Source organism: Lygodium microphyllum, chromosome 29 (genome assembly GCF_053477565.2).
Source record: "Lygodium microphyllum isolate KBCC chromosome 29, Lygodium_microphyllum_v1.1.10, whole genome shotgun sequence".
Taxonomy (NCBI): domain Eukaryota; kingdom Viridiplantae; phylum Streptophyta; class Polypodiopsida; order Schizaeales; family Lygodiaceae; genus Lygodium; species Lygodium microphyllum.
The window spans coordinates 93,458,490-93,480,664 of NC_141163.1; the positions used below are offsets into that span (position 1 = coordinate 93,458,490).

The window sequence follows — 22,175 nt, forward strand, 5'->3', positions numbered from 1 at the left end:
TCTCTTGCTTTTTCCTTTGAATGTTAATGGTCTTATGAAATGAATTCTTTCTTTGGTATTCTCCCCTACCCCTTTTATGCTCAAGCAAGGTGCAATCATCAAATTATGGGTGTTATACCCATCAATAAATATTGCCAATGCTCACAATTTTTTTTTGTAAAACATCTCTAAAAGAAATATGCATATTGTTAGTATATTAATGGAGAATAATTGAAAAGGCGAGTCCAAAAACAAACAGAACTACACATGTCAACCTAGTTTATTGTTTATATCGAAGGCACTTAGTGAACAAAAGACTCCTTTATATATTGTCCCTATGTTTTTGCACGTAAAGTACTTGTAGTATGGATAAGATGAGAGAAATCCTTACTTTGCAAACCTCTTACAGATATACACAACACTAGCCTCTTCACGGTCTCGTACTATCGAAAGGATGGCCGTCTCCCATTCCCAGCGGTGCTTCACACCTCACGGCCTCCATTACGATCGCCTGCCTTCTCGCCATTGCCTGTTCTCAAACATTTCCCACTGCGTCTACCCTCCCTTCCCCCGTCTTCTCCACCATTGCACCAGCGCAGCAGATCCAAGCTTCCCCGTGAGAAGCCAGCATAGCGATGTCTTGTTCAAAGAAACACGTTCGGATGAGGATTTTAGCGGCAGCGAGCCTTCAGACGTAACAGGAAGGAACGATGGACTCTCGGGAAAGCGTAGGGATATGGAGCTCGAATCCAGGGAAGAAAACATTTGGTACACATTGGACATACAAGGTGACATTGCGGCAGTTCAGTCAGAGATCGAGACAACAGGCGCCAAAAGCAGGGAGGGCTTAAAGCTTGAACAGAAGTTCAGGCAACAGGAACTCGTGGAGATGAAAAGGCCAAAATTGCCATCCCGTAGGATCATTTCAAAAGCCTCATTCAGTGCAAATGTTCCACAAGAAGATACAAATGCCATTTCAAAAGCATCATTCGGTGCAAATGTTCCACAAGAAGATTCAAATGCCAGCAGAGAGACGTCCCCTTTGGCAGTTCAAGATGCGGCAACAGAATCCATGCTTCAAATTCGGTCCTCGGATCCGGCTGTAGCCAAAAGGACTCAAGGACAAATTTCCAATGGCGTGGAATTGGATTCTTCAGTTGCTCAGAAAGGTACATCTGCATCCACAGTTCGAATTCAGTCATCAATTCAGACCGCAGTAGAAAGAATGGATAGCCTGCAAAGGTCATCAAAGGGTGTGGGAATGATTTCTTTGGTTGGTCAGGAAGTTGCATCTGAATCCACAGTTCAAAATAAAGGGGAAGTGTCCACTTCTCCATTAGCTGATTCCCAAAGGCTCCCTATCGATCTTGATCTGGATATCAACCTAGATCAAGGGGAAGTGTCTGCAGCTTCCTCAGTTAATTACCAAAGGCTCCCTATCAACCTTGATTTGGATATCTACCGAGCTAAATGTCTGTTTCGGAATGGGGATCCCAAGAAAGGTGAAGCCATTTTGAGACAGGTACGCCCCTTACCTAGTTGTCACATTTTAATCACATTAAGCAGGTTCTTTTGTCTGTTCTTTTCTTGGAGTGTTTCTAAACTTGAGTTGAATTTTACACTATGCTTGCTGGTTTATTTATTTTCCTGAAAACGTGCAGTGCTAGTTATTTACACCTTTTAATTTATTAATCTCTTTCACACCACTATGACTTGAAAAAGTTATTCTTTTTTGGGTTTTTCCTTTGAGCAAGTGTCAGGAAAGTTTCTTTTTTCACAAGTAAGAAAGGATTGGCCAAGTATCTTTTCATAGAGTTTGCACATGACGTACTACTGGCTCAAAAGGTAACTATGGTAAACCCTTTATCTAGTGGCAACCTTACTTGAGTTAAAACATGGGATGCCCGAGAACCATGGGGAGGTTTTGTGTTCCAGCATTTCCCTGTGACATAAGGAGATGATGCTTTACACTCCTTCCTTTTGAAAAGGAGATTACAATGCAGTTGTTTCATGTGTGTCAAACTTGAAAATAGTATGCCATATTTTCACTGGCAGTTAAACTACCTTAGCTTGCTAGACACCTGATGTACAAAGGTACCACAGAAACAAGAAGGGATTGTAGTAGCTTAAGTCTCAATAAGCGATTGAGTGTCCAAAAGTCATAACAGTTTAGAATATTCCAGGATTAAAAGTACCTAGAAGCTTGAAAGAAAGTGAGTCGTGACTGTATGCAAGAATGTTGCAAGTATCTTTAAAGAAATAAAAAGCTTTATGCCAGTTTTATCATGTGAAATGCCACCCTTAATCTGTTTTGAATATAGCAAAAACAGTAATACCGAAGAGTGACTTGATGAACTTTCCTAGCATAATGAATGAGGCGTGTCCTTTTCAAGATGAAAAAGATGACAGGATCAGGAAGCCATGCGCATGTAATTGTAGGCTTGGTTCCACGATGACTTTACCCTTGTTCACGAAGTAAAGAATGACAGAGGGAAAAATAGAACCTTGGAACACATGGAAAAAATAGTGTACGTACTCAAGCCTGTAAGTTGTTGCCCATGTGGTGGCTGTAGACTTGCAAAGAGACTCGATGGAGCACACATTGAAATGCAAGACATAGGCAAAGGGGTAGAAAGAACGTTGGAAGATGACAAGGATTGATGCTGTGCTTGCTGGTTTGGTTTTACTCATTACAGCATTGAAAGACTAAAGAGTGACTGATGGTTAAACTTAGTGTTTGACCGGCTCAGTGGGATGTTTGATTCGGTGACTGAGGACCAATAGTGGCTTTAAATAGCCAAAAACTCTCAGATATGCTATAAGGTACTACAACATATTTTAGTAAGAACAAGTTGGCTACAGGATTGAATGTGAAGTTACTAAGCCATTTATATGACTGCCTTGAGGTGTTTTTAATGTCCAAACTTTATATACCACAGTCTAGGAAGCTCTCTAACAAGGTTCTGGTCATTCCACTGTGGGAAATGGTCCGACTTCTCAGGTAAAATGCTGACTTGTGATGGATGTGCTGATTGCCCTCATTGAGATTGATCCTCAATGCCTGCAAAGCTTTGGGAGAATTCCAAGTAGACTGCTAAATGGTCGTGCAAGCATCACAAAATAAGTGAAGATTGCAAAACTAAATTGCTTAACTACTGACTGAATCACAAAAGTGTGTAGTGAAACTGTTGATACAAGATGGATGGAATTGAAGCACTTTGCTTCCAAGTTGAAAGCCAGGTGGTGGAGAATCTGATCTGAATTATCCATTGCTATTGCCACTAGCTCTCTCACTAGCAAACGGAGCTAAGACTTTAGTCTTTAAGTCCATTTTGGGAAGTTGACTGTTGAGCAAGTGACACATGTTGAGCTCTGAATGCTTGTGCTGCTCGGAGCTTGTTGGCAATCAGGTGACTTTTGCCCTCATTGTCTGAATCCAAGGCTGAAATTGCTGTGTTTGAAGCTGATTGCTCTGTTTTGGAAAAAGGGAGTTGATGTTAGGGTTTGAACTACATCTCTCATTTGCTTATGCCAAAAGGTATAAGCCGAATGCATCTCATACATGGTCTAAAGTGGGGCATTTTGATTCATAGACTGAAGAACTGCATGATTCCCCCCTTTTTTTTTGCAGAAAAGAAAATTTGATTAATAATAGTTTGGAGGAAAAACCGCCTGCGGTAAAATACAAACAAAAAGGCCTGCATAAAAACATCTCTTCTCCATATTCACTCAGAGTTGCTTTGTAGTCTCTCGCATCTCCCACAGAGAGCATGAATAGTCTTTGTCCAGATCCTAGAATGAGTTTGTACAGCAGAGATATCTTAGAGGTCAATGGCACGAGTACACCTAGTAGTCCAGATGAACTGCACAATGATGCTAGCAATCAACTCCCACTTGTGACAGGGCTAGGCACACAAAAAAATGCAAAATGTATGACAGTGGAAAACAATTCGTAGAATCCTCAAATGAAAGATGGATGAATATGATACAATACGGGCCTCAAACTCCGTGTTTGGAGGACCAGGGATGAGGTGAGCTGAGAATGGTGTTGGAGACACGGAGAACAGCTTCAATATTGCGTTGCTTGAGACAGATCCCAAAACTCAGTACCAGCTGTCCATGGCTGTGAATGATGTCGTGGCAGCAGTGGAGGGAGCAAAAAGCAGTCTTCCAGGTAGCAAGATGTCTCTGATGGCTTCAGGCAGCAAAATGCAGGTATGCTGGCTTGTGTAGGATGCCCGAGACCAGCTGCCCAACATGCAAGTATGCTGATGAAAACACAAAGGACAGTAGGTTGCCTGGCTCGAGCAGGAGGAGTACGACCTCTGGTGCAGCAAATGCAAGTGTGTGCAGGCTGGAAACGGCAAAAACCAGCTAGAGAAACTTCTAGAATGATGGCAATGGCTGGACTTAGCAGGGTGAAGGCTGGAACAGCAGGGAGAAGCCTCCAAAGTGATGATGATATTAGCTGGATGATGTAGATGGACTAGCAATGGTAAATTTGAGCTGCGCAAGGTGTGTGCAAGTTGGATGGCGGCTGGGAAAGTCCCCCCTACCATCCAAGGATCAACGTCAGGTAGTGATTGATGAAGGTAGTCCAAACTGTCTCTTGTTTTGCTGACCATTCAGGGTATAGATTGCCAACAATCTAATAAGTGTGCTGTCCACTCTCATCAAAACCCACATGGCTCTACTTGGAGCTAGGATGTCCCAACCTTGTAGCGCTTGAGTTCACTGTGCTGCTTCAATACAGACATAGACTTCTACTTTAATTTGTCTCTTTTGTTGCTATAGTCTGATAAGTCTAGCTCTGCCCTAATAAACATTTCCTATAGCATTGGAAAATCCTCTCTGCTTAGAAGTGATGCTTGTCAAAAGACGATGTTCTAGCGAGATAGTAGTGTTTGCGGGGACGAACACGGACTGAACTCGGCAAACATGGAGAAGAGAAGAGAATAGAGAAGAAACTCTAATGAGTGGAATAATGAAGTTTTGAATCATGGAGTGAATGTGATACAAGGGAACAAGGGTGCCGTAGCACAAGGAAGATGATGAAGACAACCATGAACCACAAACCGCAATGTCCTCCCAAAGGGGTGTGAGGGTAGTGGAGAGGTTGGAGAGAAGAGGTAACGAATTGAATGAATCAGCCATGAGGAATGAATGAGAGAGTGGCCTATAAATAGGCACAGCCAGTTTAGGATGGCTCTCCTTTTTGGGGCTGCAAAAATACAAACTACGGGTGAAGCATGAAGGGTTTCTCAACACCCTCTCTCAAGCCCAAAAAGGGGAATAAGAGAAGAGTGAGGTGGAGATGCAATGCTACATGCTAAAGAATGCTCATGTAGCAGGTGCCACTTGGACAATGTCCCTCGCGGGAAAATTGTTTACTTGGCCAAGCGTCCTAGTACAAAGATGATGAAATATGCTATGCATAGGATATGCCCGTACTTGATCTCGGGAGTTGGCTCCATACTGACCAAGGGATGAAGAAGATCCACCTTGTAATTTGAGAATACCACCTGAAATGAGACCTTTGAAAATAGTTAGGAGATTAGATGAGTTGTAGAACTTGAAACTCAATCTCGTGAGAGAAGCCACTAGCTTGGTGACTTCATGCTGGAAGGAATACGAAGGTCTAGCCATCAAGTAGCTACTGAAGATCCAAGGGCCCCGATCTAAGTAGGTCCTTTAGATCCTGGGTATGAGCAGAGGAAATGACTATGCAAAGGAGAGCCACTCCTCAAAAGTGAAAGGTGGTGGTGTGTGAAAAAATTAATGGCACATAGGGTCCCTCTCTGAATTGGAAGGAGTAGAAGTAGGAGCCCCTTGTGAGGCTGAAGAAGAATTGGAAGCCCCCTCTGAGGGCAAAGTAAGAAAATCCCCCTTTGAATCCCAGTCTGAGAGATAAAGGGAATCCAACCACTCATGGCTCACGGACTATGAAGCATCTGATGACGAAGGAAGTGCTGCCAGTCGTGCCGAAGAAGGTATCTAGTGTCAAAAGATGACATACCAGCGAGATAGTAGGGTTTGCAGGGAGGAACATATAGTGAACTCAGCAAACTTGGAGAAGAGTAGAGAAGAGAAAAGAAACTCTAATGAATGGAATGATGAAGGTTTAAATCATGGAGTGAATGTGATATAAGGGAACAAGGGTGCCATAGCACAAGATGATGAAGACAGCCACGAATTACGAACCGCAATGTCCTCCTCCTGAAGGGGTGTGAGGGTAGTGGAGAGGCTGGAGAGAAGAGGTGATGGATTGAATGAATCAGTCGTGAGGAATGAATGAGAGTGGCCTATAAATAGGCACAACTAGTCTAGGATGGCACCCCTTTTTGGGGCTGCAAACCCTAAATGTAAAATGCAAAAACGCAAAGTGGTGGCGAAGGGTTTCTTAACACCCCTCTCAGGCCCAAAAAGGGGAACAAGAGAAGAGTGAGGTGAAGATGCAATGCTACATGTTGAAGAATGCTCATGCAGCAGGTGCCACTTGGACAATGTTCCTCATGGGGAAATTGTTCACTTGCCCAAGCGCCCTAGTACAAAGATGATGAAAACATGCAATGCATAGGAGGATTGTCAGACTTTGTGTGGTGCCCAGAACCATACCACCTGAAAGGAAACCTTTAAAGATGATTAGGAGATAGGATGAGTTGTAAAACCCAAAGCTCAACCTTGGGAGAGAAGCCACTAGCTCTGTGACTCCATGCTGGAAGGAATACAAAGGCCTAGCCACCAAGTTGCTGCTGAAGACCCAAGGGCCCCGATCTAGGTAGATCCTCTAGATCCTGGGTATGAGTAGAGGAAATGACTGCTCAAAGGAGAGCCACTCCTCGAAAGTGAAAGGTGGTGGTGTGTGAAGAGCTTCATGGCACATAGGGTCCCTCTTTGAATTGGAAGGAGAAGTAAGAGCCCCCTCTGAAGTCGAAGAAGAACTGGAAGCTCCCTCTGAGGGCGAAGGAAGAAAATCCCCCTTTGAATCCTAGTCTGAGAGAGAAAGGGAATCCAACCACTCATAGCTCACGGACTGTGAAGCATCAGATGATGAAGGAAGTGCTGCCGGTCGTGCTGAAGAAGGTATCTGGGGCTTGGAAGAAGAAACTGGAAAGTACCCAGAATTGGCCTCTCGAACCTGAGTGGAAGAGGGTGGGGAAGGAAGCTCAGGATGAGCCAACGGTGAGGAACAGTCAGAGGCTCTCAGGAGAGTGGACTGTGGAGGAGATGTGGGTTAGGGAAGCCATTGTACCCGGAAGCAGGTGCGTGTTGGGTGTGGCTTATTGCCTTGAGCATAATACTCTGATAGACGATGTAGAACGATCTTTGTGGCCCAGAAAGGAGAGGTGGCATAAGGAGTGCCTGGTGGAAGACACATATATTCTAGAGGGGTGAGGAGCAAGGGTCGATGTCGCCAAGCATCGGTGGTGTGTTCGGTGATGGCATAGTAGGAGTACCCAGTAGTTTGAACATCTGTTGGTAAAGAAGCCATGGGTACCAGTGTGCCTTGCTGAAGAAGGAAGAGGTCAGCCACAAACCACGGACCACAATGTCCGCCTCAAGGGGTGTGAGAGTAGTGTGAAGCATGAATCACAATGTTTGCTGCAAGGGGGTGGGAGGGTAGCGGAAGAGTTGGAAATGAGCTACTAGTGGGAGGAGGATGCTACCAATAGTAAGAGGGTAGAAAAACGTAGGTGAGGAGAGAGAAAGATTAAAAACGCAAGCTATAGGAGAGAAAGGCTAAAAACGCAAGAAAAACCAGTAGTAGCAGTCAGCATGCTAAAATCAGCTCCGAATAGTGTGTGATAGGCTGGAAATAGGCGCCAAACTGTTGTAGATAGCAATGGTCAGCTTAGACCGCAATGTCCTCCGCGTGCGGGGTGCGCGAAAGGGGTCTGAGCAGCAAGCTGAAAACACCTGAAACTTTCGAAAACGAGATATTGATGCAACAGAAGAAGAAGAGAAGTGGATGCCGAACCTGCCACCAGTCTTTCTTGTCACTGGAGTGGAGGATCTTTGCCATTGTTTAAGTAGATCCAACTCTAATACCATGTCAAAAGATGACATACCAACGAAATAGTAGGGTTTGTGGGGAGGAACACTCAGTGAACTTCGCAAACATGGAGAAGAGTAGAGAAGAGAGAAGAAACTCTAATGAATGGAATGATGAAGTTCTGAATCATGGAGTGAATTTGATACAAGGGAACAAGGGTGCCATAGCACAAGGAAGATGATGAAGACAGCCACGAACCACGAACCGCAATGTCCTCCTGAAGGGGTGTGAGGGTAGTGGAGAGGCTGGAGATAAGAGGTGACGGATTGAATGAATCAGCCGTGAGGAATGAGTGAGAGAGTGGCCTATAAATAGGCACAGTTAGTCTAGGATGGCACCCCTTTTTGGGCTACAAACCCTAAACGTAAAACACAAAAACACAAAAAACGCAAACTACTGGTGAAGGGTTTCTCAACATCTGGGGCTCGAAAGAAGAAGTTGGAAAGCACCTAGAAGTGGCCTCTTAAACCTGAGTGGAAGAGGGTGGGGAAGAAGGAGGTTCAGGATGAGCCAAGGGTGGGGAACAGTTGCGGGCTCTGAGGAGAGTGGACTTTGGAGGAGATGTGGGCCGTGGAAGCCACTGTACCTGGAACTGGATGGGGGAAACCTCAGTGCAGTGGGGTGATATCCAAGAGGGCTTATTGCCTCGTAAGGTCTTAGAGCCGTGTGCTCGAAAGAACTTAGTGCGCAATTGCCTTGAGCATAATACTTTGATAGCCGATGAGAATGATCTCTATGGCCCAAAAAAGAGAGGTGGCATAGGAAGTGCCAGGTGGGAGACGCATATACTCTGAGGGGGTGGGAAACAAAGGTCGAAGTCGGCAAGCATCAATGGTGTTTTCGGTGATGCCATAGTAGGAGCACCCAATAGTTTGGTCATCTGTCGGGATAAAGAAGCCATGGGTACCAGTGTGCCTTGCTAAAGAAGGAAGAGGTCAACCACGAACCACTAGCCGCAATGTGTGCCTCGAGGGTGAGGGCAGTGTGAAGCATGAATTGCAATGTCGGCCACAAGGGGTGGGAGGGCAGTGGAAGGGTTGGAAGTGAGCTATCAGTGGGAGGAGGATGCTACCAGCAGTAAGAAGTTGCAATAGCAGTATGGCGGAGTTGTCGGGTTGTAGAGAATAGCCGCTAGCAGACTGGCTGAGCCACCAAGTTGCAAGGAACAACATTGGAATCCCCAAGGTCCTATGCATTGATAAAGGTCAGAGCACGGTTGCTTTGGTTAGAGGTGGTGTTAGTTTGTTCGGACTCTTTGGATTATTGGACATGACTTTAATACTCTAAATACTACCCCCTACAGGATTAGTAAAGTAGATGCATAAATTCCATGGCATTTTAGATGGAAAGTGGGAGGTTTGGGAGGCTTTTCTTTCCACAATCGGTGATAGAGATGTTTGGAGAAGCTTGGCCTTCTGTAAGCAAGATGGATAGCTGAATTTCTTGCGAGAGGTTTTCCTTTTTGCAATTGGTGTCAGAGGTATCTAGAGAGACTTGGCCTTTTGTAGGCGAGATGGATCACTAAGCTTCTCCTCGGGCTATAGGCGACTAGGAGGTAGCCTTCTAGGGTGGTATGATAGATTTTGGGTGACTAGGGCAGCTCTCAAGAGACACATATGGGGACACCCTTGGCCCTTGTCCCTTGTCCCTTAGCCCTCAGACTGGTGGATCATTGAATCAACCTATGAGCGTAAGGTGCGTGGATAGATTAGGTTAGTTCAAGCAAGAGATAGGACATTGAAGAGGGGTTCTAGGGATTGTAGAGGAGGTGACATGCTCTAGGTTAGTTCAAGCAAAGATCTTCTAGGAGGAGGCTTTTCAAGTGAGGTAGCATTTTTGGGAGGAGGGTTGGGCTTGCGAGGTGACCTAGCAACCATTCAATATTTGCTTGAGGACTTCGTTAACGAGCACACTCTTTAAACCTAGGATTGCATGCATGAGCTACATTAGTGGGCATAGAGGATATGTGAACATGGTTTTCTTCTGGCTCCTTATTTGTTTTTTTGGTGGAGAAAGAAGCACTCATGTGCAAAAAATTCTCCTAGGTATATCAAGTGTTCATAGAAAATTGGCCTTTAAAATATTTTTTCTCAATTGGACTAAAAAGAAAACTGGTTGAAATTCAAGTTTGTTTCAATGAAAATTGTTAATTTTTTGATGTTTAGCTATAAAATCGGCCAGTGTTATATTTGTTTGCTAAAAAAATAGTGACATTTCAATATCTTTCTCTTTTTAAGTTGGATGGAAAAAAGGTTTATTTGAATTGGGCTTGAACTAGGTACATTAGACAATATGTGAGTGGACAAGATTCACATTGTTTGAGATTAGTATGGATGAGTTAGGTCTTTCCAAGAAGAGGTGATGGGGTTAGTCATTGAATTCTATAGATAGCCATTCACATGAAGCACACCGTTGCAAGTAGCAATTGTGGGATTGTGTCTTGTTTGTGGTCACAAATGAGATGGGGACAATTTCTCCTTACACCATTCATGGAGCATGATATTTTGTGAGCCTTTTGGACATAGGATGGGCAGAAGTGCCCAAGAGAAGAGGGACTCTCTAGGGTGTTTTTTTCCACCTTTTGGGGAGTAGGTGAAGGACCCTTTGTTGTGGGCCTTTCAACAGATTTTTAGCTTTGGCCATATGTTGACTAGTTTGTTTGTTGACCTAGTCTACCTCCACCCAAAGTGACGGAATCTTAGTTTGATGCCCTTGAAACCAGAAGTTAGTTTGTTTTTCCCTTAACACCTTTGACTCACAAAAGCTGGAAAATGCCTCCAATTTAAGCTGTAGAGAATAAGGCCATACACATAGAGAAGTTGTCAATCATGAGCATGAGGTACTTGACTTTCCCTAGGGAAGCCGTTCTCATAGGACTATACAAGTTGGTATGAATAATTGTAAGGGTGTAGAGCCCATCTAGTAGCTGCCTTAGGAAAAGGTGTATGATGCAGTTTGCCCCTCAAACAGCTAGGGTTTAAGGATGGAATTTTGGAAGAAAAGTCTAGCAAGCCTTGGATGAGACCCTTTTTTGATACTCGATGGATGGTAGTCAAGGTTCAGATACTTGTAAATGTCCAAAGTAGCATGTTGGGAATAAAGGCTCACTGTGCCTTTTATGGTGTTCGAGTGTGAACAGACCCTTACACTTGTACTTTATATATATTATCAAAACCTCAAGTGGTACATCCTGTCATTGTACCAAACACTTTGTGTGTTGTGCTCTCACTCCTGCTTACTCCCCCTACTCTGAACTTTGCACTTAGTTTGTCTTGTACTCTGTCTCGATCCTAGGTGCATCCATCAAACTGGTATCTGGGCAGGCAAGAGGTAGCATGGCAGTTGGTCAGCTGTCATAGGCGAGCTGGGGGCAGACGACAACTGACAGTTGTAGCACGTGACATGTAGGCAAGTGGGCGACCAGATTGTGCACCAAGCGGTAGTCATGCGTGTAGATCTAACAGGTGACGGGGGCATAGCCAGAAGGCGATAGGCAACGGTGCATGGTTGGAGGCAACAGGCAACGACATGTAGGTTGGAGGTGACAGGCAACGGCATAGGTGCAGTCAGCCAACAGGCCAGCACAGATAGCAGGCACAATACGCAATATACATTTTTTACCAAATTTTTAAAATTATTTCTTGCTATTTTTCTTCTCCCCTTTGTCGCGCGTTCGTATGCACAAGCATAGTGTGAAATTTCGACCCAGAAATTTGGGGCTTTTCCCAGATTTGGGGACTTTGATGCAGGATGAGACAATCTGACTCAGAAATTGCAAATTTGGTGTACATTTGCCTGAGAAATTTTGGGGCTTTTCACATTTTAGTGAAATTTCTTCAATTTCACTGAAATTTGTGCACATCGGACCCAAGAAAATTAGGGCTTTTGCAAAACTACTTCAATTTGTGCAACAATTGCTTGGTATATGCACTTGGGTACATCTATTGATGCAATCTGGATGGATTTCCTTTTGCAAATTTGGGGCTTTTGACCAAAATTGTCTAATTTGTGTCCGTGAATGCTTTTGGAGCAGACATTGCAGTCAAATTTTGGGGATTTCACATGTAATTGTGGTGCCTTGGCCTCTGAATGTGCCTATAATTGCTTGTGGAGTGCCACATCACTCTCTAGTTCTGAAAATCCATTTGCAGATCTGAAATTTCTGCAATCTTTTGATTTTCATTTCTGATTGGTACTTGCAGTGTACTGTGGTGATTTATGTGACATTTGGGCTTGCATTTGGTGACTTTTGAGTCCTTTTAGTGCTGCAAATTATGGCTGGAAACAGTGACAGCAGCAATCTTTTGCACATCAAGAAGCTTGAGGATGCACATAATTTTGCAATATGGCAAAAACAATGCTACAATGTCTTGGTGCAGAAGAAACAGGTGAAGCCCATCAAAGCGAAGGGAATAAAACCAACAGGTATGGAACAAGAAGAGTGGTATGATTTGGATGAGCTCGCATGCTCTACCATTGAGCTTTCAATGTCAGACAACTTGCTCTTTAATATTGAGAATCTGAATTCAGCATATGCAATGTGGCAAAGACTTGAAGAATTGTATGCTCAAGAAAGTGCAGCCAGCAAGGTTTATTGGCTGAAAAAGTTAATGGACTTTCGCATGAAGAAAGGTACAGCCATGTTTGTACATTTGAACGAGTTCAATTCCATTTTCAGTCAGCTGCTTGCGTTGGACTTCCATATTGATAATGAGTTCAAAGCTACCTTCTTGCTATGCACTTTACTTGAAAGTTGGGATACTTTGAGGATAGCTTTGAGTAACTCAAATGCTCAGTTGTTATATTCTGATGTGGAGAGTTCTTTGTTGATGGAAGAACTCAATAGGCAAAATAATTCGGCAAACAAGTCTTCTAATGCATTGCACACTCGAGGCAGATTTCATCTAAAGGGCAATTCTGAAAATAGAGCACGCAACAAGTCTCGTGGCAAAAATGTGGAGTGTCATCATTGTGGCAAGAAAGGGTACTACAATAGGGCTGTTTTCAATTGAAGAAAGAGAAAGACAAAAACAAAAACATTGAAGACAATAAGGGTGAGAAAAAGGATATCCAGCCTGCAAAGAAGAGCAGTGTGATGATAGAAGAGGTAAATGTAGTCACTCATGAGAATGACAGTGACAGTGATGTACTTCTTGCTTTTTCTTTGAGTGCATATGCATTGATTGCAGAGTTTGAGGATGACATGCACACTTGGATACTTGGTTTAGGTGCATCTTTTCATGTTACACTGCATCATGAGTGGTTCTCTGACTACAATCGTGGTGCACGTGGTGGTGTCCACTTGGGGGATAATTATGCATGTAAAATTGCAGGCATTGGCAGTGTGAAACTAGAATTTCAACATGGCTTTGTGTTTATTTTGCATAATGTGAAGCATGTACCTTAGCTTAAGAAGAGCTTGATAAGCACAAGGTAGCTAGATGATGAAGGCTATCACACCATCTTTGGGGATAGCAAATGGAAAATTTGTAAGGGATCTTGCATTGTTGCCAAGAGCTTCAAAAGCGATACTTTGTATCCTTTGCATGTATCTAGTGTGCGTGACCATGTAGTTGCCATAATCGAGCAGCCAAGTGTTTCTTGGTGGCATAGCCGGTTGAGACACATGAGTCAAACTAGAATGGAAGTGCTTTCTCGCTTGGGTTATTTGCTGTCTTTGAGGTATGCTGATTTTGAATAATGTGATCATTGTATTTATGGTAAGTATGCTCAAACATCACATAAGAAATCTCATTCTCTAAGGTCTTTACCCCTTAGAGTTGGTGCATTTAGATGTATGTCAAATGCCAAGGTTATCTCTAGGGAGAAAGAAGTATTTCATTACCTTTGTTGATGATGCCACACGCAAAGTATGGGTTTATCCAATTCGTCGCAAAGACAAGGCCTTGGATAAATTTAAAAAAATCTTGGCACTTGTTGAAAATCAGACCAGCAAAACATTAAAGTGTCTTCGCTCTGACAATGGCAGGGAATATGTGTCCAAAGCCTTTCAAGACTTTTGTGACAACAAAATGATTAAAAGGAAGCTCACTGCCCCTCACAATCCACCCCAAAATGGTGTTGCAGAGTGCATGAACAGGGCCATTCAAGACAAGGTCTGTACAATGCTGTCACATGCTGCTTTACCTCATGAATTTTGGGCAGAGATTGTTATGATAGCTGTACACTTGATTAATTGATCATCAAACAGGTCTTTTGGGGGGGGAGAGTCCCTCAAAAAGCGTGGTCGGGCAAACCACCTTCGTATACTCACTTAAGAGTGTTTGGCTTACGAGGCATTTGTGCACATTTGCAAGGAAGAACGTAGCAAACTTGAGCCAAAGTCCTGTAAATGTATTTTCCTAGGATATGGTGATGAAGATGAGATGGGGTATTGATTATGGGATCTTGAGAAAAGAAAAGTAGTACGCAACAATGATGTTATCTTCCAGGATGATTGCATGCACAAACAGCTTGAAAAGACAGAGGAGGTTAGAAGGCTTGTATTCCGGGAGGATGTACTAATAGGACAACAAAGAATGCCTGTTAGACAGCAGCAAATACCTCCTGTAAATATCCTTGAAAATGCAGGGAAAGCCCATGATATACCACAAATTCAGCAAGAATAGATGCCTTTGGACCAACTAGAACTAGTTGTACAACATGTTGAACTTGGAGAACAGCAAGCTGTTAATGCAGATTTGTAGGCTGAATAGCCAACAAATCTTGACCATTGGATCAGTAGTTGACTAGAGTGCAAAGACAGCCAAATAGGTTTGTTCCTGGTGTCAATTATGTGGCGGATTATGTCATGTTGACAGATTGTGGTGAGCCGTCATGCTTCTAGGAAGCAATGGACAGAAAAAATAGCAAGAAATAGTATGAGGCAATGCTGTCAGAGATGGAATCTCTCATTAAAAATGGCACTTGGGATTTGGAATCTCTCATTAAAAATGGCACTTGGGATTTGGTGCATTTGCCTAAAAAGCAGAAAGTGCTTCCATGCAAATGGGTTTATAAAAATAAAAGTCACTTCTGGTTCTTTGCCAAAGTACAAAGCTCGACTGGTTGCTAAAGGATACAAGCAAGAACATGGAATTGATTTTGATGAAATCTTTTCTCTTGTAGTCAAAATGACTACCTTGTGAATTATCTTGGGATTGGTTGCATTTGAAGATATGGAACTCATACAAATGGATGTGAAAACAACTTTCTTACATGGTGATCTACATGAGGAGATCTATATGCAGCAGCCTGATGGTTTTGCTGTGCAAAGGGGAAATAGCACATGGAATGTAAATTCAACAAGAGTTTGTATGGGCTGAAATAGGCACCATGAGAATGGTATCATAAATTTGATATATTTATGCAATCTTAGGGATTCCATCACTCTCAAGTTGATCACTACTTATACACCAAGAAGGCAATAGATGACAGCCTTTTTCTCTTGGTTTTGTATGTGGATGACATGCTGATTGCAGGCATGGATGTTCATTCCTTGGACTCCTTGAAGTACTGTTTACACAATAGCTTTGATATGTAGGAACTTGGTGAGGCCAATCACATTCTTGGCATTCGTATACTCAGGGACAGATTGAAGGGTTTTCTTTATCTATCACAGTAGGAGTATGTCACTAAGGTTTTGCAGTGTTTCAATATGGAGGGGGGGAAAGCCATTGGTGTATCATTGCCTCCATATGTGAAACTTAGTGTAGATGACAGCTCTACATGTGATGATGGAAATGCTGAAATGGCCAAGATACCTTATGCTTCGGCTGCTGTTGGTAGCTTGATGTACACTATGGTTGCTAGTAGCTACACATCCTGACATTGCATTTGCGGTGGGAGTGGTTAGCAGATACATGGCATATCCTGGCAAAAAGCATTGGGAAGCAGTGAAGGTTATCATGAGATACCTTAAGGGCACAAAGGATTTGTGTATCTGCTTTGGTAAGTAGAAGTCATATGTTGTTGGCTTCACGGATGCAGACTATGCTGGTCATCCTGACTGTAAGAAGTCTAGTTCAGGATATGTGTTCATGTTCCCAGGTGGAGCAATCTCTTGGATATCCAGGCTACAAAAGTGTATTGCATTGTCTACTACAGAGGGAGAGTATGTGGCTGGCACTGAGGCATGCAAAGAGGCTTTGTGGCTTTCACGTTTGGTGAGAGAGCTTGGTATTATAGAGGTTCCTATCCTCCATTGTGATAGTCAAAGTACTATCATGCTAGCACGGAATCTTGTCTTTCACGCAAAGGCAAAGCATATGTAGGTGAAGTATCATTTTATCAGGGATGTACTTGACAGCAAGAGCATTGAGCTTGTCAAGGTACATACAGATGAGAACCCTGCAAACCTTCTCAGAAGGGTCTTCCAATAGAGCGGTTTGCTCATTGGTGCCAGATGATGGGGGTTGGATAGTATACGTATATTTCAGCTTTGTCCATACGTAGACTTAGTTGATTCTTTTCTCTATCTTCAAGCACATTGTCTTTTGGTGGGAGGTTGTTGGGAATAAAGGCTCACTGTGCCTTTTACGGTGTTCGGGTGTGAATGGACCCTTACACTTGTACTTTATATATATTATCAAAACCTAAAGTGGTACATCCTCTCATTGTACTAAACACTTTGTGTGTCGTGCTCTCACTCCTGCTCACTCTCCCTACTTTGAACTCTTCACTCAGTCTGTCATGTACTCTTTCTTAATCCTAAGGTACATTCATCATTTTTAAAGCTTTAGAGTAGTAAAGGGGGCAACCACTAGCTCTAGTGACATGCAGAAAGTGTATTGGGACTTCCAAGATCCACACAAGGAGGAATCCCAACAATTACTCTAACCACAATAACTCACGACACAAGTACTTGCAAAATCAAACTTTATTCTCCATTATCGAGACTCAATATAGTTTAATTGCATCATGCGATAGAGCACATAGATACGTAAGTGAAAATGGAGTGATTATCTCATGCAAATAGAGGGATGTTACACAACACCCAAGGGCAAAGTCTTGGAATTATTTAGAGTAGGGTTAATGTGAGGGAAAGAGACTTAAGCTCAAAAAACCATGGGAAACCATGGAGAAGAGAGTAGGATTAATACAAGGGGGAGAGATTGAAGTTCAACAAACCGTGGGAAGGGGATTTTCGTAAGGAGACAATAAGAGATGCTTAAGAAATGTGCATAATTTTTGCCAAGTTGGTGGAGATAACTTAGCTAAAAAGTCCATCATAGCCCGAGTGTAGACGAAGAAACGACCGATAGATTGTGAGCTTGTACACCTTAACCTCTTGTGTACTTGTCTATAGCACATCTCGAGTGGTCGTATCCCTCCATGATCATTGCCGCTTGGGTGAAGACCACATGGATCCCCTCTCTATGTGAATCCATGAACAGAGAGTAGATTCAAACCTAAACCTAGAACAAAGAGAACTTTGATTGAAGAATCCTATCTGTCTGGAATAAGTGGGATCGTGTCCACTTTCTATGCACAAGCCCCCGATTAATTGTTACCAATGGTGACATTGACCCCTCTATCATCTAGCTTCTGGATCCAATCTCGATGGTAAGTCATATGGAATGACACTTTGCTCTCTGCAAGCTAAGGTTTCTCCATGGAAGGAAAAGCTAGAGCTGTGTCTTCCACCTTGTAGAGATGAATGAAGATAGACTTTATAGTCATGCCCAGTGTAGCCTTTGTATTTTTTGCACCACCCTTTGCTCCATGCTGAAGATGGGGGTACTTCCAACATTTTCCTTCAGGGTGTCTAGTCATGACTCTTCCCATAGTGTAGACACTTGGGATGCCCCTTGGACTATTCGTCCTTCTCATTCTCCCGCTCTTTCTTGAGTTCATTGCCTTTCTTATGCTATTGCCACCCCTTGAGACGTCCTAGCCACAAAGGTGCAATTGGTAATTTTGGCTACATTGGTACTGGTCTCTTTGTGATTTGTATCTTGCTCTTGCTCTAAAGTCCTTGGCACAAGCTCCTCCCATGTGAATGCCCTGAACTTTGGAGGTGAGGGGTTTGATATAGAAAACATCATATTTCAAAGATGTAGATGTGAGAGGTGTCGCAACCGTGTCTTTTAGAAGTTACCTTTTTTCTAAGGAATGCTAACTCGTTCTGAATCTCCATCTTGTTGATATGGTCCTTCATAGTCAGGGAGTTTGCCATGGATAGCTGACACAAGTCATGCAATGTGTAGAGGTACGGACTTGGTAAAGGGATGCCAAGTGTGTCCATACCTTTGCAACAGATTGGATTCTACAAACATGTGTAAGCACCAAATCATAACGACTCATAAAGTGAAAGGAACATGCTCAAGGATTGAGCCTATTCCAAAGGGATGCTTGATCAATAGTTGATCCAGTATGGGGATTCACTATGGATGGTGGATGGCAATGGCAATGAAGTCCTAGAGTTTGAAGGTATCTAGGATGCACTCCACTTTGCGGGACCAAAGGTAGTGGCTGGAACCGTCTAGACACTGTTTCTTTGGGTAGAGTAGGAAGCATGGGCACTTGTGCAGAGGGTGTTGTAATGGGCCAATGAGGTCCCTCAGTAGGGGCTCTCATGGAAACAAGAAGAAAGGAAGAAAAAGGGGGGGGGGGGGGTCGGGGGGAAGGTGTGCGATAGAGGCTGGTCACAGTCTGAAACATGCTCCGATCTTTGATCCCTATTAGATCTGTGATCTTTATCTGATCACCAATGAGATCTGTGATCTCCTTCACCTTCACAATAATCCTGATATTCTTGATCATGATGGTCTTTGTGATGATCATTCTATTCCTGCCGGTCTTCACAATCATGATTTGGGCTTCTTTGGGCCTCACAGTCCTCTTAAAAACTGTCTTGCCAATTGTACTGGCTAGTCATTTATTGTGTGGAATATCTGCAAAAGATGCAAGCACACACAAGAAGATGTTGCATCTTGATGTTTGGTTGCTCTAGATGGTGAAGGTGTTGGCTATAAAGGCTGTGTTTGGCAACCAGCATCCTGTAGATGCTCCATCTACACTGACATAGTTGTCCTTTGCATGGGAAAAGGTGTGTTGAGGGTGCTAGAATGAGCAGATGGTGGAATGGCAGCAGGCTGAGGAGAGAGAAACTGGCGATCAGCTGATTGAATGTAGGCAGGTAGTAGGCAGCAGCTATAAATAGCTGATGGGTGCATAAACTGGCAGACCAGCAGCAAAGGAGTGCCAACAACTGACCAGTCATAAATGCTGCTACTAGCTCTCACCAGTGTGAACATGCTTGCCACATGGAACAAAATTGAAATGCATTTAGTTGCCCGGAGTGTGAATAGCATGAATGCAACTTAAACAAATTGACTGGCTTGAAAATGAAATGCACTAATTGTTAGAGCTCCTGTCATGAGGACATGTATTTTTGAAACCTCACTTAACGTGTGGATTAATTTTTGATCACATGATTAAGTAAATGTTGCACATGTGAGGTTCACTGGGTTAGAGTAAATTTACAAGCTCGGGACCTGAGAAAATCACGAGATGTCAAAGGCAAAAGTTGCTATAAGTTATGCAGCATAGGTACTTGGTGGTATTTGGTGCCAGTTGTTGGCCTAGGCCATTCATTTGGCCATAAGTGTTAGTTGGTGACACTAGAGAAGTGGCGTTTAATGGTACCTAACGTCAATTTGATGGTTAAAGATGGCGCAGAGACACTCAGGAATGGAAGTTGCCTAGTCAATTTAATTATTGGCCAGTTAGATTATTTTTTAGGGCACCGAAATAATTATTAGATTAATTTTCAATATTTAAATTATAAAAATTAATATTTGATTATAGATAATATTGGAAAAACCATTTGGGAAGGTTGCCACTTGTCCAAAATGCCCATGCAAGTCTGAAAAACGTCTTTAGAGACTGGAGAGAGGCATTTTTAGAGAGGGAGGAGATGGTACTAGTTTGATTTGCAGCCATTGGAGGATCTTCTGAGATAGCCAGGGGCAAGAGAAGACCAATCAACAGCAGGTGATAGCATCTACAGGCTGTTGAGATAGGGCAGCAGTAGTAAATGACTGATTTTCTTCAGTTCTTTGCATCTATAAGCTGTTGTGGTAGGGCAGCAGCTGCATTTGACTAATTTTCAGTCATTCTTCGCGACAAAACTCTGAATTTTCTCTCTCATCTTCCAGCCATTTCACAGCCTTGCTTCGAAGATCCCAGCATTTGGACCCTTGGAGACTGAGAAATTGCAAATTTTGTGGAGATGAACAACATGAAGTACATGAAATGCTAACAGATACATGGCTTGGATATGGCAAGGCCCTAGTGGCATGTGCGAGATATGGCGAGTAAGAGGATGATGGGATTGTTGCAAAGCCAAGTAGAGTTGTAACTTGTTAGGTATAAAAGGTATGATATGGTACAGTACAATATAATAAAATTCGATACTAATTGGTACCTTAGGATTTTATAAGGTACTGCACGATATTAGTACAAAGAAAAAAACAAAAAGCCGAGCAGGGTTGTAACTTGTTAGGTATAAAAGGTACGATATGGTACAGTACAATACAATAAAATTCGATACTAATTGATACCTTAGGATTTTATAAGGTACTGTACGATATTAGTACAAAGAAAAAAACAAAAACTTGGTTATTTTGGATTACAGATAATACTCACGTTTTGAGCTAAAATAGCAATGTCACTTGAGTTAATAGGATGAATACATGAGGGTAACAAGGCAAAACCTCATGCTCAACATGTGTAATGCGCTACTAGAAGACAGATAGGAGTGTACATGTAATACATCATATATCATACATCAAACAACAACGCAAAGTGTGGGGTGGATGGACGAAGAGGCTCTTCATTCTTTTGAGAGAGAGAGAGAGAGAGAGAGATGGGGGGGGATACACTTGGAATTGCATATTCATCTTGGAAGTTGGGGGAGAGAGAGTGAGAGAGGCTTGAAATTGTGATAATAAACATAAGGCTTGGGAGTTGGAAGATATTGTGTAGTCTAGTCTTCATAGGCCAAAAATAGCATGTTTTTTGGTACGAATTGGCATAGGTACATACCATATGGTATTGTATGAATTGTATGGAACGAACTAGTCTGTACGTAGTACGAATGCAACTATGGAGTTGAGGAAGTATGGAGGATAGCCCTCAAAATGGTCTTTCACGGCACATCAAAGACCATGCCTGGGTCTTGTATAGAGTCCTAATTGATATGAGGATTTCAAGGAAGCCACTTCTTTCTCATCATTGGTCAACATTTGAGCAAGGATCCCCACTCTAGATTACTCGTAGGCATAGTGGACCCAAGGATACTAACTCACAAATGGGAGCTGATTGCTCATATTATTGCGTGGTACATTTGGACTGTGAGGTGCAATCACACTCAAGATCTCTAGGATGTCTCCATTGCATAGACTTAGGATGTCTCCACTGCATAGACTCTTTCAAGGACTTGGACAAAGATCATCCATCCTCTTTGTGGGAGATGGGCGAGGCTGTTGGGTGGCTTAGAGAGGATAAGGAGGAGAGATGCCTTCTTGTGGGCTTGGGGCTCTAGCACTTTTGACAGAGACCCTCAGGATGGTCTAGTATTATGGCTCATTAGATGGGTTGTTTACACGTCTATTGTATTTATGATGTACTTAGGTACTCTTGAGGGTTCTTTGTACTTTGTATCTTACCTTGGGGAGATTTTCTCCAAGGTGATATTGATATTAATAGAAATGTATTTTCTTTAGAAAAAAAACTCCAATTAGATTCTTGAGCATTTGTACTTTATTGTTTTTTATTTTGAGTAATGTAATCAAACCACACCTTTTTGTCCAAAAAAAGGTATTGTAGTTTCTAGGGTGAGCTTTTGATATGGGTCTAATGGGTATGTGATGCTTTTGCTATGGTTTTGGCCAGTACAACTAACAACCCTGTGCTTTGATGAGTAGGCCATTGCTGATATGGAATAAGTCATATAAAGACTTGTTCACAAGGGTTGTAACCCTTGCTTCTAGCTCAGTGGGCTGGATTAAGTCATATAAAGACTTGTTCACAAGGGTTGTAACCCTTGCTTCTAACTCAGTGGGCAGATCAGGGACCATAGGATTTGGTAGTAGGTAGGTGTGAGTAGACAACTTGCACCCTTCTAGGCATTGTTTCT

The 22,175-nt window shown here is 42.8% G+C and overlaps 1 protein-coding gene across 2 annotated transcripts in view; it reads left to right on the forward strand.

Moving 5' to 3' along the window:
- The first annotated feature begins 350 nt into the window (after positions 1 to 350).
- HCF107 (high chlorophyll fluorescent 107) overlaps positions 351 to 22,175 on the forward strand; it is a 58,895-nt gene continuing 37,070 nt past the window's right edge. The window contains exon 1 of one of the 2 annotated variants that reach the window (XM_087671218.1): positions 351 to 1,501. In XM_087671218.1, the coding sequence (XP_087527344.1) occupies positions 434 to 1,501 (1,068 nt within the window). In that variant the 5' untranslated portion in view covers positions 351 to 433. The remainder of the gene's footprint in view (positions 1,502 to 22,175) is intronic. The other variant, XM_087671217.1, reaches the window with a different exon arrangement.